Here is a 21,720-nt window from a genome sequence, read left to right as displayed (position 1 = left end):
GACGCCATCCTTCTGAGCCTCCCTGCAGGCTGAGGTCAGTGTGTGGGCCTGCAGGGACCCATTGTGCATCTCTTCCCAACTTCCTGTTCCGTGATGGCACTTGGTAGTTTGAAATTGGCCTCGGTGGGAGTATTTACCCCACAGAAATGGACAAATGTTGCAAATCAGGCCCTTCCCCGCCCCCACAAACCGGGGTGCAGGGGTAGACTTTGACCAGCACAGTCCTGAGGCTGGCGTGGAAGGCTTTTCTCTCACCTTGAACGTGCTGTGCTTCTGCCTTTAACCTCTGCCCAGTTGCTCCCTAGAATTCTTTTCTCTTTCACTTTGTCAATTTTCATTAACAATAATAAAAGTAGTGATAATGATCGCCAGCACTTATTGTGTGCTTATTAATTATGTTCTGGGTCTGTTCAAAGAGCTTTACTCACTCCATTCATCTTCACAGCCATGCAGTGAGTAGGTGCTGCATTATTCCCATTTTACAGATGAGGTACAGAAAGGTGGAGGAGCCTCTGAAGTCCCACAGCTGGCAGATGGCAGAACTGAGCCCCCTCCCTGGCTCTGTGGCCTCCACCGCTGGCTGCGGGAGCGTTTCTGTATGGCTCTGAGGGCCGCCTGGGCCTGCCTCCCGCAGGAGTCCTTCTAGCTGTCCCGGCACCCGGGCCTCCCTGGCTGACTTCCTCTGTTGTCTCCCAGGGGCTGTGCTTTGAACACATGGGACTGCTCTTCTCAAGTCTGGATTTCTCCTGCCCCCCACCCCCAGACTGGGAGCTCCTCGGGCACCGTGCCTGGGTCTGATTCACCTGGTGCCCCCGGTACCTGGCCCAGGAGCGGCCACTCATGGAGGCAGTGACAGGGACCCCTCGGCACCGTGCTTGGCACATTGTACATACCCGTTTGTACACTGCATGAGGGGCACTTTATTGTTGTTAGGGGCGAGGTGCGATCGCCCAGCAAAGTACCGGTGCCTTCCACATGTCCTGCTCTGCGTTAGGAGCTGCGGATGACAGTGGCAAGCACAACGGACAAAAATCTTTGTCCTCTTGGAGCTTATGTTCTCGTGGAGGAGGCATACAGTGAACAAGATAAAGAAATACAGTACATTGAGTGATACATGTTTAGGAGAAAAAAATAAAGCAGGGAAGGGGGATGGGGAGTATCCAGGAGGAGGTTGAAATTTTAATGAGTCAGGAACCTGTCAGACTTCTCTGAGAGGGTGCTGTTTAAGGAAATGAGGGAGCAAGCTATGCTGTTTCTTGGGGCAGAGGGAAGAGCATTCTAGGCAGTGCAAAAGTCCTGAGGCAGGAACTTTACTGGGCATGTTTGAGCAACAAGGAGGCCACTATGCTTGGAGTAAGGTGAATGGAGGGGAAAATAGGGCAGAGTTATTGGAGCCTAGAGAAGCAGGTGGAGGAAAGAAAAGGCGGGTGGGTGTTTTCGAGGAGGAGGCACAGAGAGGGTGAAGAGAGGCAGCAACTTTGCCCTCTGCTTAGGAGAGGGACAGATGTGAGGGGAGGCAGCGGGAGAGGACTCCACTTTCTGTAGCTAAAAACAGTCTTGCAGTCTTGACTGGGTTTTTTGGCACCTTGTAGACCCAGATGCAGCACAGAATTGGCTGTGTCTCCTCTAGACTCCTACCAGCTGTTCCCTCATCCCAACTGCAAGAAAGTCCTGCCCACTGCTGGTCTGGAATGGCACCATCCTTCTCCTTGGGTTTCTGCGGCCCGCTCTGCCTGCCCCCTCGCACCTCAGGGAAGACTTGTTCCGAGATCCGGCTCATTAGGGGCTAAGCACTGAAGCTTCTGCCTTCCAGTCCCTCCCCCTGTGCTTCTGAGGTCCAGCCTCCAGGCACAGCCTGCCCCAGAACGAAACAGCTATTTTCCCAAAGACGGTGAGAGGTCTGGGATCTGGAGAGGCTGGTGGGACGGAGATGAGGCGGTAAAGCAGGAAAGAGCCTGGCAGGCAAGGGGAGGTTGTGAATTCAGTGGGTACCGGGGATGCTGCAAGGCTTTCCTACCTATCAGGCGTCTAGGACGGCTGAGTGAGGAGGTGATACCAGCCGGGGGTATTCGGACTGGATTTATTCTTCTGATGCCACACCCCACCCCGAGCCCTAAGTGCTCAGCATCGTAAATAAAACCTACCTAATAAATCTCCCCCGTAAATTTTCTGCGTAGAATTTCATTACTCGTCTCGTTTCCAGTCATTAGGTTTTAGTCCAATTTGGAGTTGTCCCGATGGCTGTGTAAATCACGCCTGCACTCTGGGGAGCAGGAACTCCGGGGAGAAATCACGCCTGGGCCTGTCGGGGTGAAAGCTGGAGCCTGAAGATCTGGACCCTGCGTGGTCGCCCGTGGGGTGTCGGCTGCTCGCACTGAGCTCCTGCTATCCTCCTTGCCTTGGAAAGGGGGAGGGAGATGACATTAACTGAGCACCTCACATGTGCTGGGAACTTGACACATATCATCTTGATTCCTCACACAAGCCCACAAAGTAGGAAATACTGTCTCCATCGTACAGAATAGGATGGAGGCTCAGAGAGGGGAAGTTACTTCTCCAAGGCTACCCAGCTCAACTGATTTGTACCTAGGTAGTCTGGCTTTGAGTCCAGGGTTACTGACTTCAGATCCATTGCATCCACTGCCTCCCAGTGTCATGGATGGAGGAGACTGTGGAGAACCTGCACAATGCAGCCTCTTCCATGAAGCATTCCTTGGTTACCAGCTGGAGTCAATCCCTCTCTCATCTGTTCCCCTATATGAACTTTGAAAGGTGTTGGGCGTTTTTATCAATATTCAGTGGCCTTCCATGGCCCTTCATGTGCTGTGCTCTCTAACGCATGGCTCCCTGGCCTTTGATTCATAGCCCTTTGCTCACTTGTAATTATACATCCAGTTCTGTGGTTGTCAGGTTCTTGTGTTTCTTCCCTTTTAAAATGTAAGCTCTGTGAGGGTAGTGGCCACATCTGCTTGGCTTACCGGTGCATTTCCAGCATCTGGTACAGTATTCAGCATGTAACAGGTGGTAAATAATATGTTTTTCATTGAATGGATGAATGGAATAATAAATGAATGAGGTAGTCCCCCCAGGGTGGGGAAGGAGGAGCGGTCAGCATCCCCACATCTCCACTGTGCAGGTCAGTTAGAGTCCCACAGCCCAGCGGAGGTCTGCGTGGGCAGGGAGGGTTCTGGCAGCTTGTGCCCAGGCCCCAGCTCAGTGCTGGTCTCAGCTCCTTCACCCCCAGACACAGCTCAACATCCAACTCCGGCCACAACCCCTAAGCCACCTCCGACTCGGATCTCAGCCCTAGTTAGAACACACATCCAACCTCGACCTCAGCCTCACTAACCAGACCTCAGCCCCATCCCAAATCTGATCCCAGCCTGAATTTCAAGCACAGCCTCACCCCCAGTTTCAGCTTAGTCCAGCTCCAACCTTAACCTCAAGATCACTAGCCTTGGAAGAGCAATGGCTCCTTCTTGCGCATGGGGCAGGGAGCAGCTGTGGTCACCAGGTGGTGGCTGTCCTGTAGGTCTGCTGTCCTTTGCCCCACTTACAGAGGCCACAGTCTTGTTGGCTCCTTGTCGGAACTCGGTAATAATTTCTCATTGCTGTGTCGTGGTTACAGTTTGCAAACCACATACACGTTCGTCAGCCCACCAGATCTTCTAACAGCTTGAGAAGTGTGTGTTTCTTTATGTTCTATGGGAGGAGATGAAGGTTATTAAATGCTTTAGCTGGTTTGTGGCAAAGGGGGTGCTATAACCCAGCTCTTCTGACTCTGAGTTCCAAGCTGTCCTTAGTTCTCCCTGACCTGCTGGGAAGATGAGAAGGGGCTCTTGGGTCTGTGGGGTGTGTGTGTGTGTGTGTGTGTGTGTGTGTAAAGGCACCCCCCTGGAGTGGCCTCCACTAAAGGATGTGACAGAAGCAATCTTAATATTTCCCACCCTGGGTTCAGGAGAACTTGAGCAGAGAGAAGGTGAGGAATATTGAGGTTGCAGAAGAGTGTGGAAGGGGTTGAGGAGTGTTTGGTTAGGGTCCTGGCAGGAAGCAGAATTCACCTCAAATCATTCCCGTGTAGAGACTGTAATGGATGGGTTATTTACAAGGCCTGGGCCGAGTTTAGGGAGCAACAGGGGATGGTGAAGCCCTGGAGGCTGGCAAGAGTCCGAAGCCCTAACCACCTTTAGGGCTGGTGGGGCGAGGTGGGGGAGATGGTGCTCTTGCAGCCCAGCAAGGGCGGGTGCTGTGGAGGACGGATGCCTGATGCAAACTGTAGTCATGGAGAAACGTAGCTACTGTTAAAAATGTTGCCCAGGAGAGAGGGAGTGGGGAAGGAATCCCTGACCTCCTCCCCCCTCCCAGTAATCTCTGCCAGTGTCTCCCGCCAGCTGAACCCCACCAAGGGGCACCCAGGCCACACAGTCTGCCGGGGTCAGCCTCCCAGGGCACAAAGCGGGGCTGAGAAGGGCAGGGATTGAATCTGGAGCAGGGGATCAAATGGAGAATAAACAGCACCAGGAGCAAGAGAGACCAAGGAGCAGGTCGTCAAGGAGAGACAGACAGACAAAGAGAAACTGAGCGAGGTGGAATGTGTGTGAGAGAGGGAGTGAGAAAGGGCTCAGCCTGTTTGTCTGGGCAGGTCTGCTGAACCCAAATCCGGCTCATCTGCGTCTCCTCAAATAAACTTCTGGGAAGTGAATGCCTGAAGCTGGCAGAGTGCAGAGAAGTCAGCAAATATGTGCGCAGTGAATTCTAAGCCTTCTGTTCCCAGCTCCTGGGAAGAACAGCAGAGCCTTGGGGGTCCCCCTCCCTGCACCCCGGTCCCCTGCCTGATTGCTCTGATCCTGGGAATGGCTTCCACCATGGACGCTTGGAAACAAGGAGAGCAATCTCCCACCCAGCAGGTCTGGGGTCCAGAGAAATACAGGTAACGCTGAGCAGTGAAGCTGATCTCTGAGGTTACATGAGCCTTCGAGTGCATGATTTGATGGCACCTTCCTAACACCTCCGTGAGGCACGCTGGGCCGGGGTTGTTGTTCCATTTTATGGGCGAGGGAACTGAGGCCAATAGGGAAGACACTTTCCCAAGGCTGTGTTATGAGTCAGTGGTGGACTCCTGATTAGGCCCTGGCTGAGCCTGAACTCTGACCTCACACAGAGCCCTAGCTCAGGCCCAGACTGGCCCTGAACCTGGCCCAGCACTAACGCCTGAACACAGCCTCAGACTGAGCCTCACACCATCTGGCCCAGGGGCGCCCAGGGTCCAGGGGCCCCTTGAGTGTTTTCATACTAATTTTGCTGTGGACAGACCTCCTGGGATATGCTGAAGGCTTGGAATTTTTCCAAGAGAAACTTTTACTAAGAAAAGGTCACTACTATTTATGAAACACATATTCTCTACTGGGCACCATGCTAAGCACTTTACGTGAGTTATCTCATTTAATCCCCTCAACAGTTGATGATTTCAGTACTCTCATGATCCTCACTTTTTACATGAAGAATCTGGGGCTCTGAGAGTTTCAGTAGCTTTTCAGCATCCCACAGCTAGTACATGGTGGAGCTAGGATCCAAACCCAAGGGCAGCTTGGGAGAGAGGAGATTGGGGAGGGTGGCCTTCCTGCACCCCCTGGGGAAGGAGAGGGGGTCCGCGGGACCTGTGTGTCACAGAAGGAACATTCTCAGTCTTGCCTAGGACAAAATATCTGTAGTCATTACACACCTGGGCACAGTCCACAAGGTCTGGACATGTGTACAGCTCAGGGTCTCTGGAGAAACAGAACAATAGGATATATATATATATATATACAGAAAGAGATTTATTAGGAGGGTTGGCTCATGCAGTTATAGAGGCTAAGTCCAAGGACCTGTTTGCCATCTGCAGACTGGAGGCCCAGGAAAGCTGGTGGAGTTGTTCCAGTCCAAACCCAGAGGCCTGGGGGTATAGCTCAGTGGTAGAGCATTTGACTGCAAACCCAGAGGCCTGAGGAGCAGGAGAGCCAAGTCCTAGTCCAAGTCTGAAGGCCCAAGAATCAGAAGCATGGATGTCCAAGGGTGGGAGAAGATGGATGTCTGAGCTCACCAGAGAGCAAATTTGCCCTTCCTCTGCCTTTTTGTTCTATTCAGGCCTTCAGTGGGCTGGTTGATGTCCCCTTGCCAGGGTGAGGATGATCTTCTTTACTTTGCCAATTCAAATGCTAATCGCTTCTGGGAGACACATCTAGAAATAATGTTTCACCAACTCTCCGGGCATCCCTTAGCCCAGTCAAGTTGACACATAAAACTAACCATCACAGCATGCTGCACACTTGTGAGAGGTGTATGTCTGCCTTCCAAGAGAAGGTGCTGGATGTGTGTCAGAGCCTTCCTACCTACTCTGCAGTGTCATGCACAGTGCTAGGCATGGGAATGACCTATTAAACCTCCAACTCAGAACTGTGGGGACAAGAGGTAAGCTGAGGACGCTTTCCAGGAATTCCAGACCGGGGCGGAACCCCCAGGGAGAGCCCAGGTCTCCTGCAGCCATCTGTTCCCTCAGGCAGCCCTTTCCTGGGTCTCCCTGTACATCAGTAACTCCCCTCCCGGATTCTACCCTCTAGGGATTCCCAGGAAGGAGGAGGGGACTCAGAATCCTGACCTTTCTATCTGTAGGACAGCATGAGATGTAGAGATGCTTAGCCAGGAGACCTGGCATCTTTGTGATTATGGGCAAGTTCCTCACCCTCTCTGGCCTCCAATGCAAAGGGAAGCAGTGTGCCTCAGTGATTCCCAGGCTCCCGTCACACTGATTTTTCCCCGACGTCCAGCTCTGAGCCCTGCAGCATCTTCCCATCCTGCTCCTCCCCTCCCTTCTCCAGCCTCTGGGGCAGAGACTCTGGCCATGGTGCTGAAGGCGGCCACGGCCTCTTACAGGGGCTTGGAGGTATGGAGGTGAGCGATGTACCCACCCCAGGATTTGAATGAGGGCAGAGGAAAACTACCCTAATTGAGTACCTACTATGCACCAGTCTGCCTGCTCTTTACTTTACCTGCATTGTCACACTGACTGATCACAGTATCCCTCGGAGGAAGAGATTATCTTGAGGAAACTGAGTTTAGGGAGCTGTGGGGGTCCCACACCTTCCAGAAAGCAGAAAGCTGCTTTCCTGACTTTGGATTTCAAGAAGCCCTGGTTCCCAGAGATGGTCCTGGGACAATTAAGGACAGCTGAAAACACAGTGACATGCAGAAATGGTTGATAAAACTGTGAAGGAACGTCTGTTGGCATTGGTTCTGAGCCCGCGGCCAGAGATGAATGATTGAAACACCAGGCTTGTTAAAGCGAGAGCACGTTTGATTTCTCTCCCCTGCACTGCATGCGATTTCGCTGGAGGGAAGTTAGCAATCAGCTAATTGACATTGAATTAACCATGAAACTCAGCCCGTGCCTTCTCTCTGACACGCTCTCCAGCAAGACTTTATCAAGCCTTTGAATTATTGATTATTACTTATAGCTCTGATGGGGTGATTTACTTTTATTTGTTTTCACGTTGGGTGTCCTTCATAAGTGTCCCTGAGAGTGGGAGGCACCCAGACGGCAGGGCTTCTCACCAGAGGAGCATGGGGGAGGAGTCCAGGGACAACACGTCTGGACAGTCCATCCTGCCCCAGAGAAATGAACCTGTATTTATTTGTTAAACCATGGAACTTTTGTTTTTTGTTTTTGGTGCTGTTCCTGTAGCAAAGCTTAGCTTAACCTAACAGGGGCTCTGAGGGCTGGCGTCCTTCCTGATTCCTCATGAGACTAAGCTTAGAGTCTGAATGAGCTGTGTTCCCTACCCGTGCCATCTGAAGTCTATCTGTAAAGACTCTTACTGGATGTCTATTCCAACTCCTTCAGATACCTGAATTCTTCTATAGCATCCCAACCAAGTGGCTTTCTGGACTCTGTTTGCATATTCTGCATGTGCTTGGGACAGGGAATTCACTCTCTCCTGTGCTCAGCCCCGAATGTCCCTCTTGGACTTGTCCATGTAACTTCCACTGGTCTGGGCTCTGCCTATGGAGCCCCACAGAGTAGTTTCATTCTTTTATATTCCATGACAGCTTTTTTAAGAATCTGAAACTAGATATCTGAGGCCTCTTCACTTCCAGGCCAAACATCTTTTCAACTCTTCCTCACAAGACTAGAATTCAAGCCCCGTCTTTGATTTGGTATCCTCTTTTGTTGGGAATCCCATGTGTCTGGAGGTCTCTGAAAATACAACACCTAGAACTGGATGTAGCACTCTAGATATGGCTTGAGACTAGTAGAGCTCTCAGAACCATCAGCTTCTTCAGGTTGGGTATTAGACCTTTAATGATGCAGCCCAACTGGGATGGATAGCTTCATCCTATGGCAGAGACATGTACTTCTTATTGAATTCATGTGATCCTCATATTTCCCGGCTTCCTTGTGTCCTGGCAGAACCATGTGACCAATCTGGCCAGTGGTCTGTGAGCTGAAGTTATATGTGACATTCTGGAATGAAACATTGAAGAGCTGGTGGGTGACATTCCAGCTCTTTCTCCTTGCCATGGTGACCTGGAAGCCATGTGTTCCAGATGGAATTGCTGTAAGACACAGGCAGCTTGGATCAGATGCCACATTAGAGACGGACAGCACACATGGGCAGATGTCATGTGAAGATGGTGTGCTATACAGGGGTCACCCCAGACAAATGTCACTGTGCACGTGCACACCATTTTGAATGCCTAATGTTGTTGTGGAAGAAAAGAAGAGAGGGAACTTCCATTTTTGAGCACCTACTATGTGCAAGCTATAAATGGTATCTAATTTGATTCTCACAATTCTCTGAGATAAGGATTATTATTCCCATCTGAGGGATGAGGAGACTGAGGCCTAGAAACTGTTTGAGCTGGGGACGTGACTTCAAAGCCTGCCTGCTTTTTGATCACCATCTGACTCCCAAGACTTGCCCTCTGCTCAATCTCTCACTGCCCTCCACCTTGACAAATGCATAATTTCCTTTCCTTCCTAAAATATTTCAGAATCTGTTTCGTGCCTCATGATTCCTCTGCTGAAATTGGGGATCATCCTAGAACCTACTTCTTAGGGTTGTTCTAAGGATTAATTGAGTGAACATACATAGAACATTTAGTACAGAATTAACATTATTTAAGTGTTGGTCATTCATATAGTAATAGCTAATATATATGGAGTACTGTGTTTACCATGTCCCAGACATGGTGCTAAGTGCTTGGTTCATTTTATTTAATCCTCAAAATGACCCTTGAGGCAGGTGTTAGTGCTCTCATTTTCAACTGGGGAAACTGAGGCTTTAGAGAACTCGAGTGAATTATCCAAGTTCACATACTGAGGCAGCAGCACTGTAGGACTCTGACTCTTGGTCATCTGAGGCTGTGCTGTGTGAAGTCAGAGCCAAGGAATAATAATAAGATACGAATAACTTCTATGTACTGAGTGGTTATTACATGCCAGCCACAGTGCCCCTATATATAATCTTAATTTTCAAAACTGTTCTCTCTGAGGCAAGTCCTATAATGAGCTGAATTTTTTACACGAGAGACAGAGTAAGCAAGAGTATGTAACTTGCTCAAGATCTCACAACCGGGAAAGTGCAGTGGAGACTTGAACCCACGTTGTTGACAACTCTTGCACTTAACCAAGTAATCACCTTAATAGCAGGAAAGATGTATGTGTTACATCCTCCGACTGTGATGTGATGCTTGGATTAAAACATTCATTATAACACTGTATGTTAACGATACTGGAATTAAAATAAAAACAAATCATACTGAACACAAAAGGATTCAAGCAGTTTTCAGAGGAAGGGACACGTAAAGCTCTACCACGCAAAGGGCAGCACAAAAAGAAGTGGGTGTTGAGTTGCTGGCCTTCCCAGGGCTCCAGGTGGTGTGAGCAGGTCACAACCAGTTGGATTCGACTTCCCTGAGTCTTGGCCAGCTCCACACATTTTGAATTGGCCCCGACCGGTCTGGTGTGACTCGAGTCAGCTTGGATCAGTTAGATCTAGTTGCAGCCAGTTGGGACCAGCCTGAACTGGATTGACCTAGTTTAAGTCTGTTTGTCTCTTCAGCCTTAGGGTTTTTGGCTCCCTGTGGAAGTTATTCTCCTGGACTCCCTGGTCAAATGGCTTTGGTTGGGATGCCAGTGAGAGAGAAAGTGTAAGATTATTACTAACCTCACAGGGGCCAGCCCTTGCACCCTGGGGGTCTGCAGCTGGAAGACCTCAGCTGGGGAGTCCTAGCTTAGCCAATTCTGCCAGAGCACCCTGTCGTCAATTTCCCTTCTCCGTCCCCATAGAATCCCCTTGCCACGTGCTCTTCCCTTATATTCCTGTCCTAGAAGTCAGCTTTGCCTTCAGTTTCTTGTTGAGGGTGCAAACCCAGGGGATATCCAAGTGTGCGGATCTAGAATGGTCCCTGAGCATGGGCTTGTCTGGGATGGTGGGGTTCATGTGTGGGTGGTGCCCCCTGTAATGGGTGACTGGCGAGTGTTGCTCACTTCATTCCCAGACCCCAAAACAGATGTGACTTGCACCACTACACTGGCAATTCAATTAAACATTGATGCGCATGGGGGCTGGGGGAGGAAGGTGGGCAGAAAGGGCAGGTGCTGGCTAATGGGATGTCACATCACATTATCATCCTGCAGAAACCATGCCCCCTTCAGAGAATAACGTGGGCTGAAGGGAATGAGTACCAAACAGGCTTGGGGACGGGGCCTCCATGTGGGCTGGAGCCCCACCCCCAGGGCTTGCTATTCTGTTCCCAGCTGGCTTGTATAGGTTTGGAGCTGCAGGACTGATCAGACCCAGGAAGAGTCAGAAAGCCAGCACCAGCGGTTGCCCAGAACTGACAATACCCAGGACTGGCCACCTCCCCCTTCCCATGCCCAAGGCTGTGAGTATACTGGTGAGTGAACAGGGACGGCCACCTGGTTGGGAATGAATTCCTCAGAACTAGAAGAAACTCGTCAAGCACCTGTCCCCATAGGCAGGCGGACATTCAGTAGCAGGCCAACCCATGCTCCTTCCACAGGCCTGTGGGATCCATTCTGTATATCTAGAGAACACAGAGAAGGGAGGGTAGAGAGAAGGAGGGTCTCCCGCTCCAGGCCAGGGCCTTTTCTACCATGTGTTCTACCCCCACCCCTGCACTGAGGCAACCTGCTCGAGAGAGCTAGTTCTCTGCTTCTCCCGGCCTGGTTCTCTCCCCACCATTCTCCTAGCCTGCCTCCTCCACCTGCCACAAAGCAGGTCATGCCAGGGCTTTTGGGACCCCAGAGGATCCTTCCTATCCCCTTTGTGGGTCCCAGTTCTTCAGGCCCTAAGAGTAGGGATGGGGGCCACAAAGGAGAGGGGCGATGGGTCTAAGCATGTTAATCAAGGGGGGGATCTCGAGAGACTGTGTCGGGGCCCAGTTTGTCCTAAGGTCAAAGACTGACTGTCTCCAAGGGACCAATTGAACCAAGAAACAATGGAGTCCAGAGACTGACCACTGCCCATGCCTAGGGATTGTTGTGCCCTGGGGCGGGGGGGCAACTGTGCCCAGGAAGCGGCCATCTCCAGGGACTGACCATGCCTATGGAATGACAATGCCCAGGGACCCACAGTGCCCAAGGACCAACTGAGCCCAGAAGCAACTGTTCTCTGGGGAACGACTACTCTCTGAGACCCTTGGAGGACTTACTATGTCTGTGGCTCATCTTTGCCCTGGGACTGACTTTGTCTTCCATGGCTGCCTGAGGGCTGGCTGGACGCATGGGCCACTCACGCCCAGGGACTGATTATGCCAGAGAACGTCTCTGCCCAGGGACTGACTGTATGTAATCTGTGCTCAAAGACTGTTTCCAGGGGCCATCTATGTCTGGAGACTAACATTGCCCAGTGACCAACTGTGTTCAAGGACGGCACTGCCTGGCAAACCAGCTGAACGCAGGGCCTGGTGCTGCCCAGGGCTGGACTGGCCACAAGGATGGGCTGTATCTGGACATCCCAGACTCCCTTTGCCCAGGTACCAGCTGTGCCCAGGGACTGCGGTGGGGAGCAGAAACTTTTCTACTTGGAAATAGTCCTATGCCTGACATGCAGGCTGCCCAGATGCTTGGCACCATGCCTGGCGTGGGGGCCTCTGGCTGTGGCTTTTCTTCTGGGACAGTGGGAGGAAGGAGCCCACACCCTCAGTGCAGGCAATAACCTCAGATCCCCTGTTTTGGAGCCCAGTGAATAGAGAAGGAGCGAGAACACAGGGCTATTGAGGACCTATTCTGCATCAGCACATGCTCCGTCCTTCCTTCCCATTATGTCATTTCATCCCCAGGACAACCCCAGGAGGCAGTAGGTATGATCCTCGTTTACAGGTGAAAAACTGAGGTCCACAGATGTGAAAATTCTTTGCTGGCCTTCCTGACTCCAGAGCTCTTAGCCACGCTGCTATTCTGCCTACTAGGCTATAGGCTTCCCATACTCCACATACTGTCCCCCCACCCCCACCGAGTGGGGGGAGAGGTTGGGGCCTCCCCCAGCTTACAGGAGAGGAAACTAAGGAAGGACCAGAACCCAGACATCTAGTCCACACTTGGCACGTTACACCCACTCCTGGCACTGGCCCTGACCTCTCACGGCACGAGAAGGGCACTTGGCAGGCCCGGTAGGAAGGGCTTCCTGCGGGCTGCATTCCTGCTCGCTGTCTTGGAGGCAGGCGGGCTGGGGTGTGGAGGCCGTCTGCCTCACACAAGCCCCCTTTCATGATGCCCAACAAGGCTCCTTCAGAGCCCGGGCTCGTCTGGGCAAACATGCACATCTGGACTGCTGGCCGGAGCAGGGCAGCGGAACTCCCCCACGGCTGGTCAGCTGCTCCTGACCTTGGGACAAAGGGAGCTGGGGGCTCCCAGGGAACTTGGGGCTCTGCAGGGTACAGCCCCTACACAGCCCTCCCCGGGGAGCGGTCCTCTCTGGCTGCCACCTCTCATTTCCATCAGGGCTGGAACTCGAGGCCGATAGCATTTCCTGCTGAGGGCATGCTCTTCTTCTCGCCCCCCCCTCACCCCATCCCCGGCCCACACCCAGCCAGGAGGGAGAAAGTAGCACAAAGGCTGCAGGGAGCCAGGGCTGGAGTTGCTTCAAAGCAGCCTCTGCACAATCTCCCCATCCTCCTGGAGTTTATAATTCCACGGAGAGGAAAGACAGGAATCCAATAATTGCAAAAACCAATTGCAAATAACAACAAACTCTTATATCTGGGCTTTTCAGATTCTAGGCACTGTTTTTGGTGCTTTATACATTTTAACTCATTTCATCCTCACAACACCCCTCTGAGGGCAATATGGTGATCATGCCCATTGTATAGATTAGGCAGTTGAGGCACAGAGAGGTTGGGTGACTCGCTCAAGGCCACACAGCTAGGACGTGGCAGAGCCAGGATTTGAACTCAGTGCGCATTTTTAACCATTATGCACATTTACAAACCACTTTAAGGGCAGTAACAGGGGGAGCTGGTATGGGGAGTGGGGAAGTCATTGGAGAGGGAAATAGGATTTGAGCTGAGGGAAGATGGCTTTGGGCGGAGGGCAGATCTGAGGGTCTGGGTAGCAGGCTGTCACAGGAGTATAAATGAGAGATGATGGAGGTGCGGCCTGGATTGGGCATGAGGAGAAGATGCTGGGGTTGGGAGGGGTGGAGCAGCACAGCATCCACTGTGTTTGGAGGTGAGCCGGCTTGGTCCCAGGTACTTTCTTCGCCTGCCTGGCACAACCCCCTTGGCTGCCCTGCCCCTGCGAGGAGGAGGTGTGGTGCATGAGGCACGTTTGGGGCCTTCCGTCGCTGTTGTGCCTCAGCTGCCAGGAGCATCCCCGAGGGTGCAGGGGAGAGGTCAGTGGTACACTGGAGGAAGTCCCGCATCGGGCAGCAGACATGGATTTCAATCCTGCCTCCTTCGGCCAGCTGTGGGACTCGAGGTGAATCGCCTACGGCCCGGAACCTGAATTTCTTCCGATGGCAGGGCTCGGGTGAGACGGTGGATATGAAAGTAGGGAGAGACTGAGGAGCGACTTGTTGCAGCTGCTTAAAGCATCACTCGAGGTTCCCTTCACGTGACGGGGGGCAGGGAGGGCTCAGGGGCCCTCAACACTGGTCTCCAGAATGTCACGGGATGCTGGTGCTCTGGGACACGAGTCCGCCGTGGGAGGTAGAAGAGCCAGGACCGTCCTGCCAGGCAGGTGGAGAGAACACTCCTGCCTGAGTTCGCATCTCGAGTGGGGCTGGCTGGAAAGGGCATCTCTCACTCATTCCGGCTCCTTCTCTCATTTAACAAACGGTTAATGGAACGTGTGCGAAGTGCCGAGCGCCGTCCGAGGGGCTGCAGTACGGATGAGGCAGGCGCCGCCAACACCCGGCTTCCCAGAGCTGCCTCTACAGTGCGGGCAGCCGGAAGTGCTGAGCAAAGAAAATCAACAAAGAGGGTCGCGTAAACCCCCAGTGATGAGAGGAGAGCGACCGGAGAGAGGGGGCTCCTCCGGGGTGGGGTGGCCCAGGGGGATCCCCAGGATGGCGGCGGGAGTCGGCCGCCTGGGGGCGCTGAGCGGAAGGGCCGGCCAGCTTAGGTGTTTTGTGAGGAAGGAGGGTGGTGGCAGCGGCCTCAGGAGGTAGGAGAGGAGCGGGCACCGCAGGCCCTTCTAGGGAGTGTGAACTTGACTCCAGGAGGGATGGGAAGCCTTTAAAAGGATTAAAGCCAGGCCAGGACAGAAGCTGATGCACTGGTTTAAAAGGTTACTCCAGTTGTCTTGCAGTGAATGGAGGAAAGAGTCCTGATGGGCTCCTGCCCCCTCCCCCCAGAGGACCACACCTCTGTCAGCTCAGGCATTCCCTGCCCTCCACACCCCACCCCTCTTCCAGACTCCGGGCTCCACAGGCGCCGTCATGGCCCCCCAAGAGCACCAAGCCCCCTGAGGCAGAGGCCTGGCCGGCTGCCCCCCAACAGGCGGGGACCCAGGCGCAGGGACCGTGGGTGTGGGCACGGCTGCCCTGCCTGTTTCCACCCACCATGTGGGGCAGGCCCCCCACCCCCACCCCGCATGGGGCTTTTGAATTAAAAAGTCTTAACTTTTTCTTTTAAATGGCAGCTCTGTGTACTGTACATGGTAATTAATACATTAGCATTTATGCAAAATACCATCACAGCCGGGCTGGTATGTCAGCTGCCTTCCTGAGCTGCAAAAATGTGAGCGCCCCAAGGTACCTCAGACAGGCCCCCCGCCCCTAGCAGACAGCTCCATTTGACCCGTGCCATTCACTGGCACTCACTAACTGGTCTCTGTGCACGCCGGCCCAAGTCTATGCAGCCTCTTAGGAGGGTCTGTGGGTATGCATATCTGTCCGTGTGTGTGTGTGTGTGTGCGCGCACGCACGTGTGGCCCGTGTCTGTATGAAGGCACAGGTGGGGTACATGAGGGCATCTCTGTGTCTGTGTGTGCCTGTTCGCTGGTCTCACACAGGTGGACTTATATGTGTGCATCTCTGAACGCATGTGTGTATACGACCCTTCTCTGCGGGCCGTGCCTGCAGGCGTTTTAGTGTTTGTGACCGGGTAGGTGTGCGTGTCTGTCTGTCTGGGTGTCTGGGTGCATCCATGTGGGTTCTGCATGCATGTACTGTGTGCACACATCTGTATGTTCATGTTCATATGCAGACTTCGGTGAGTGCTTGTGTGTAGGCGCCTGTGTGTGGGGGTCATCAGGCATGCCCGGGGGGGTCCGCTATCTGTGTATGTGCATCTGTGTGTTAGGAGGGCTGTGTGCGCCTCTGTATGTGTTTGGATATGCCATGTGCATTCCTATACATGGAGAAGTGTGTGTGTGAACGTGTGTGTGCTTGTGTGCACGTGCGTTTGTGAGATGCTTGCTAGAGCAGTTCAGAGAGGGAGTTGTAATGCAGTGGAAAGAACAGCCCGCTGCAAATAATGACCGCTGGGGTCACACTGGGACTCCACTGCTGGCCAGCTCTGAGGCCCTGGGAAAGTCACGCCAACTGTCTGCCCCTGGCTTTCCTCGTCTGTCAGCTGGGACTAATGAAACCTACCGTGCCCCAAACAACAATAATCAATAGTCCCCGGGCACTGGACGCCCCACCGTCGAGGAGCTCCCCAGTGCAGCGGGGGAGATGAACCCATGAATAGGTGATGGCACGGAGGGGGGGGCCGCAAGGAAGGGCACTCAGCCCTGAGTAGGAGATGCTGTGGGATCAGAGGTGGGGTTAGGAAAAGCTTTTCTGAGGAGGCGATTGTTGAGCGAATCTTGGCGGATGAGGAGGGGTTAGCAGATGAAGAAGCCCAGAGGGTGAGCCAGCCTGAAGGAATGCAGACATGGAGTAGATGGGCTGGAGACCCTGCAGGAGCGAGCTGGCAGGAGTCGGGGTACCTGGAGTAGATCATCCAGGGTGGCACATACTAGGACAATGGGGAGCCAGTGAAGACCTTTAAGAAGGTGAGGGTCGGAGCGGAGCATCGCTGTAGCTTCTGCAAGGAGGAAGGACTAGAGTGGGAGGCAGTTCTAGAAGGGAAACACGGGGGCCAGGCTGCTGGGGGATAACCTTGAGCCCAGGCTGTGGGGATAAAGGGGAGGCAATTGCTGAGTCAGAATCAATAGCAGGCAGAAATGATTAGATAATGAGTTGGGGGGGCGGAGGGGAAGCCACCCGATCTGTGGTGCCAGCCGATCTGTGGCCCAGTGATTGGATGGTTGATGAGGGTGTCCACTGAGAGAGTGGACACAGAAGGAGGAAGGAAGGGGTTCTCTTTGGAGGGAGGGTGGTGAGTTTTAGATGTCTTGAGGCTGCAACACCTATGAGATATCATTCATTAATTCATTTATTCATGCATTCACTATGTATCAGGCATTTGAGAGACCAAGATGAACAAGACAGAAGATTGTCATAGGAGGGGGTAAAATCAGGTGCAGAGGCCCATCAGGAAAAGAGGTGGAGTCTGGGAAGAATGATAAAAGGCTTAGGAAGGTGGGAGAATGTAGCAGAGGGAGGGGAGAGAGCCAGGCCTGACCTTGCAGTGGCCTGTAGGTGGGGCGAGCAGGTGAAATGTTTGGGGATGGCAGTTCGGGGCAGGCACTGACAGTTGGGGGTAGCCATGTGAGGTTTGCATTTTAGGAAACCCTTTCTTTTCTTTTCTTGCCCATGCCTGTAGCCTGCCAAGGGATCCCTGATTTTCTGATTTGTGAAATGGGGCTGATGCTCTGTGCCTTTACCACATAGTTGGGAAATAGAATGAGGCTGGACCCTGGTAATATATTCCTGCCCTTAAGGAACTTCCAGAAACACACACTATGTGTCGTGGATGCCATGAGAAGGGCTAGTACATAGTAGGTAGTCAATTAATACTTGTTGAATAAAGTGTCAATTGAATGAATAGTCACACGGGGGTCTGGGGAGCTGAAGGAGGCATGGATGGATGGGATCTGCCTGGGAGCAGGGGCGAATTAGGGAAGACTTCCCAGATGAGGTGACTCCCAGGTCCTAGAGGATGAGTAGGAATTATCCAGGGGAAGTGGGGAGGGAGCAGCATGGGCCAAGGTGTGGAGGTAGGACAGCAGGGCAAGCTGGGGGAATCTGAAGTCATTCAGTGTGGTTGGAGCGCAAGTGTGCAGGGGAGGAGTGGGGATGGGTGTGCTTAGAGTGCTACTGAGGCCATATCACAAAAGACTTTGAGTGTCAGGCTAAGGAGCTTAGACTACCCCCCCCCCCCCCCCCGCAATAGGCAGTGTGGAGCCACAGAAACCTTTTAAGCAGAGGAATGGCTGGTGAGTAAATTGTGTAGAAATCATCCTGGGTACTGACTGAGGGAGGGCAGGGCTAAGGACAGGGAGCCCAGTAATGGGTCTTTTGTGGCTTCGTTTGGGGGTAATGACCGTGCTGCTGTACCTCTTGGATTGATCTTAGGAATGGGGCACCAAGCCTTTTTAAAATTAAGGCATGCACTGGGCAAGCAGCAGGAACTCTGGTTTCCATCTTGCACCCTGCCATTATTTTGCCCTGTGACCTTGACTTGGCCAAGTCAATTAGCTTCTGAGGGCTTTAGGTGGCTCTTAGGTCACCCCGCAGGAGGTGATCCAGGTAGAAAGAGAGGGATGTTGGGAAGGGCTTTGTTTCGCTCACCTCCTGGGGGGGGAGAGCCCCCTCAGGCACCGGAGGGCAGGGAGGGGGGCAGCTGCTCTCCTTCCCTCGCCTCCACAGGAGGAGGGCGAGGACAAGGACAAGGGCAAGCTCATGTATTTTCATGCCGTGGCCTCGACACTCAGCCCCACAGTCCCAGCTCACAGAGGCTGGGAGGCTGCTCTGGGGTGGGCCGACCCCGCCCGCAAGCAGACACTCCGCTATTGTTCAGAATGGAATTGGTCCCAGGAAGCTTGGAGCCTGTGAAAACCGCTATGAATTTTGCAAAACAGCTCTGAGGCGGTAAAGCATGTCAGAAGAATCAAATGTGGAAATCCCTATTTAGAAACTCCACTCTGGACAGGCGTGGTGTGCCCGGAGAAGGGCTGGGGTGGGGGGTTCTGGCCCTAAATGTCTCTCTGCTGGGGCCTCCGGGGTGTGCCCAGCCCACGCCAGAGGGGAGATAGCCCCTCGCCCCGGCTTCTGGCTGGTCCCCCTGGCCTCGGATGGAGCCCCTCCCAAGGCACCCCTCCCATACTTGCCCAACGTACCTATACTTTTTTTTCTTTTGAAAGCAGTTTTATCATTTTGTAAAAAAGGATACATATGCTCACTGCAAAAAATTCAGACAATATGGAAAAGTTCAAAGAAAAATGTAAAAATCACCTCAGATTTCACCATCCAGAGATAACCACATAACATTTTGGTGAACGTCCTTCCAGACTTCTCTCTGTGCATAAATATACACAAATAGATTCCACGTATGCAGCTCTACCCTGAGTGAGATCAGACGACACATGCTGTTCTGTCACCTGTTTTTTTCCCCCCACTCAGCAATATGTCATGGACATCCTTCATATCAATACATGGAGATCCACCTCGCAGTTTGAATGCCTGCGTTATGTACATGGAAGTGCCACACTTTACTGACCCAGTCCCCAGCTGATGGTGATGTGTGTTCCTCCAATTGTTTTGCTTTTATAAATATCCCCGCAATGAACTTCTATGTGCATATATCTTTGTGAATTTCATTCATTCATTCACCCATTCATTCATTCGTTCATTCACGCCACAGATGTTATCCAGTGCATTCTACGTGCCAACCCAGGGCCGGGGTAGGGATCGAAAGGGTGAGTAAAACAACATGGTCAGTCCTTGCTTTTACAGAGTTTATGATGTAGTGAGGAGACAGGACATCCAGTCCCAGCCAGCAGGGGAGACAGCGGTTTTGTGCCCTGAGCTTATGTCTTAAGCACTTACACAAATAATGATCCAAGAAGCACGTGATACGGAGTACAAAGGAAAAGTGCTCAAAGCATGAATGAAAAGTTCAAGCTGTGAGAGAGTAAGACAAGAGAAGGTAACCTAGACTTGGGAGTCAGGGAGGGCTTCTCTGAGGCGGTGACAATGAGGTCCAAAGATGAATGGGCAAGAGACAGGGTCAGGGGCTGGAGGGGGGAAAGGTAGGTGGATGCGGAGGAGGGGAACAGCAAGAGGGTGTCACCTAGAGGGAGCAGTGGTTTCAACTATTAACATGCAGATGATGCCTAAAAATGGACTTGCTGGGTCAGAGGGTAAGCAGAGTCTGCGTTTGGAAGGTGTCAGGAGATTCAGTAAGAGCCGGCCCGGAGGGCTAAGCACAACGCTCATGTATGGGAAGCAAGCTGGTCGCTGCTGTTGCCATTATTATTATAATTATCTTTGCCAATCTAATGGGTGAAAAATGATATCTCATCTTTGTTTTTAACCAATGTGTCTTTTTTTTTTTTTTTTACTGCAGGAAATGAGCCCTTCGGGGGAAATGAACTATCTTTCTTTCTTGAGCCACCTTTGTCAGAAGCTTCCTGTGCCCCTTGGAGAGGTAGGAAACGTCTCGCCGTGCCCTCCTCACAGCAGAGCCCCTGGGACTTTGAGATGACCCCAAATCCCGCGTAGCTCTGGCTTTGCAAAGGCAGGTGCCGCTCAGAGGGGAGGGTGGATTGGGACCTGTGTTGGATGGGTGTCATGCCCGTGGGGAGGGACAGGCGGAGAGGTGGGGGCCCTGGAGGCAGAATCCACATGCCATTAGAAGTGCTTAGAGATCCCAGGAGCTTCTGGATGATGTTAATGCAGCTATATGAATATTAACAGAGTGGCCATTAATATTGATGACAATAATAAACAAGTGTGAGGATTATTTTTAAGGAGGCTTGCTGCTCCAGCTGTTGCCTCCCTTCATTAAGAAGCTTCTGAGGCTCTCGGCCTTCCTCTTCCCAGACCCCTCAGGCAAGACTCCGTGGCATCCTCATGATTTCTGCCTGGGCAGGGACTGAGCCAAAAAGGCATCTCCAACACCTCGGATTGGACAGGAATCAATGCAGGAAACCCGAGTTTCCGTCCCAGGTGCTCTGGGCCTTGTGAGTGGGTTGGGGGGCAAGAGAGGGATGAATCAGCTTGTGTATGGGCAGCCATCTGTGAAGACTCTGCTTCTGACCCTTGCAGGCATGAGGCCCCGCCGTCTACACCCCCAGAGGAGCGTGGGCTGGGGGCTTGCAAGGGGCCAATCTCTTGCAAAGGTGGCTGGAGGAATTACCCTGCTAAAGTGGTCATGAATTATAGAAAGGAAGGGGGAGGGGAGGAAGCCCCAGAATATCATATGTGTAAATAAACCGGAGTGGCGGGCAGACATAAAAGCCAGCCACTAAGCTCTTGGACCCACAGTGCCCCTTCTCTTGCCGACCCACTCGTGCCAAGTACCACAGCGAGTCGCTTACAACCTCCTTCTTCAAAGGATTTGTTAATAAGTCAATGACGGAACATCTAAAGGGGAAAAATATTTCTCTTTATAGTTGGAGATAATTGTCCCAGGAAAAAAAAAACAACAAACCTTTAATTACAACTCACATGGAGAAAGCTTGATTTGTGGGCAGAGCCCAAATGCTGAGGAGCTAGATGTAAAATATTTGTAATATTTAGGGAACCTAGAGTTTTACATAAAAGTAAACAGCATTGCCTGAAGGCACAATTTCCAGCAACACAATAAAATGTGCAGTGAATTTATGGCGGCCATCCATTAGCTCTTACCAAGGCAACGTCGCCCCTATCTGTCGTCCATCATTATAATAGAGGGTTAATGCACCGAATTTACATAAAAAAGTCATATTGTCTGCATGAATTATTTACACTCGAAGCTGTTTTTACAGCTTGGTTTCAAGCTGGATTCTGGGAGAGATTCTGCCAGTAAATTACTCTGTGGAGACCTGGTTCTATAACTGCGCGCGGAGCCAGCAATGAAAAGAAAGGAAAATGGGCAGGCCCTGGCGGGTCGTTGGTGCTGACGCCTCTCGGGTGGGGGCTGGAGGCGGCGGTGGAGGCTTCAGGAGGCTTGTGGACCTTGCCGCAGATGGGGCTCGGTTTCTGGGCCCACAGCCTCGTGGTCGCTGCCGGGCTGCCCACGTGGTCAAAGCCAGTGTGGGCCCACGGGAGCACAGGGATCCTTCAGAGGTGGCCGAAGGCTCTTGGTGGCTGAAGTCAGAGGTCTTTTAGGGATCGGGGCCCT

At 52.4% G+C, this 21,720-nt stretch overlaps 1 protein-coding gene across 1 annotated transcript in view; it reads left to right on the top strand.

Moving 5' to 3' along the window:
* The window catches only part of LOC116638764 (WAS/WASL-interacting protein family member 3), a 42,233-nt gene extending 21,392 nt beyond the window's left edge, over positions 1-20,841 (top strand). Inside the window, exons 3-4 of the mRNA XM_032414860.1 lie at positions 19,963-20,043; positions 20,439-20,841. Of these exons, the coding sequence (XP_032270751.1) occupies positions 19,963-20,043; positions 20,439-20,582 (225 nt within the window). The 3' untranslated portion in view covers positions 20,583-20,841. The remainder of the gene's footprint in view (positions 1-19,962; positions 20,044-20,438) is intronic.
* The last annotated feature ends 879 nt before the right edge of the window (positions 20,842-21,720 follow it).

The sequence above is a fragment of the Phoca vitulina genome, unplaced genomic scaffold (genome assembly GCF_004348235.1).
Source record: "Phoca vitulina isolate PV1807 unplaced genomic scaffold, GSC_HSeal_1.0 scaffold2, whole genome shotgun sequence".
NCBI classification, from domain to species: domain Eukaryota; kingdom Metazoa; phylum Chordata; class Mammalia; order Carnivora; family Phocidae; genus Phoca; species Phoca vitulina.
The sequence above is the reverse complement of the archived record's forward strand: the minus strand, read 5'-3'. Positions and strand labels throughout refer to the sequence as shown.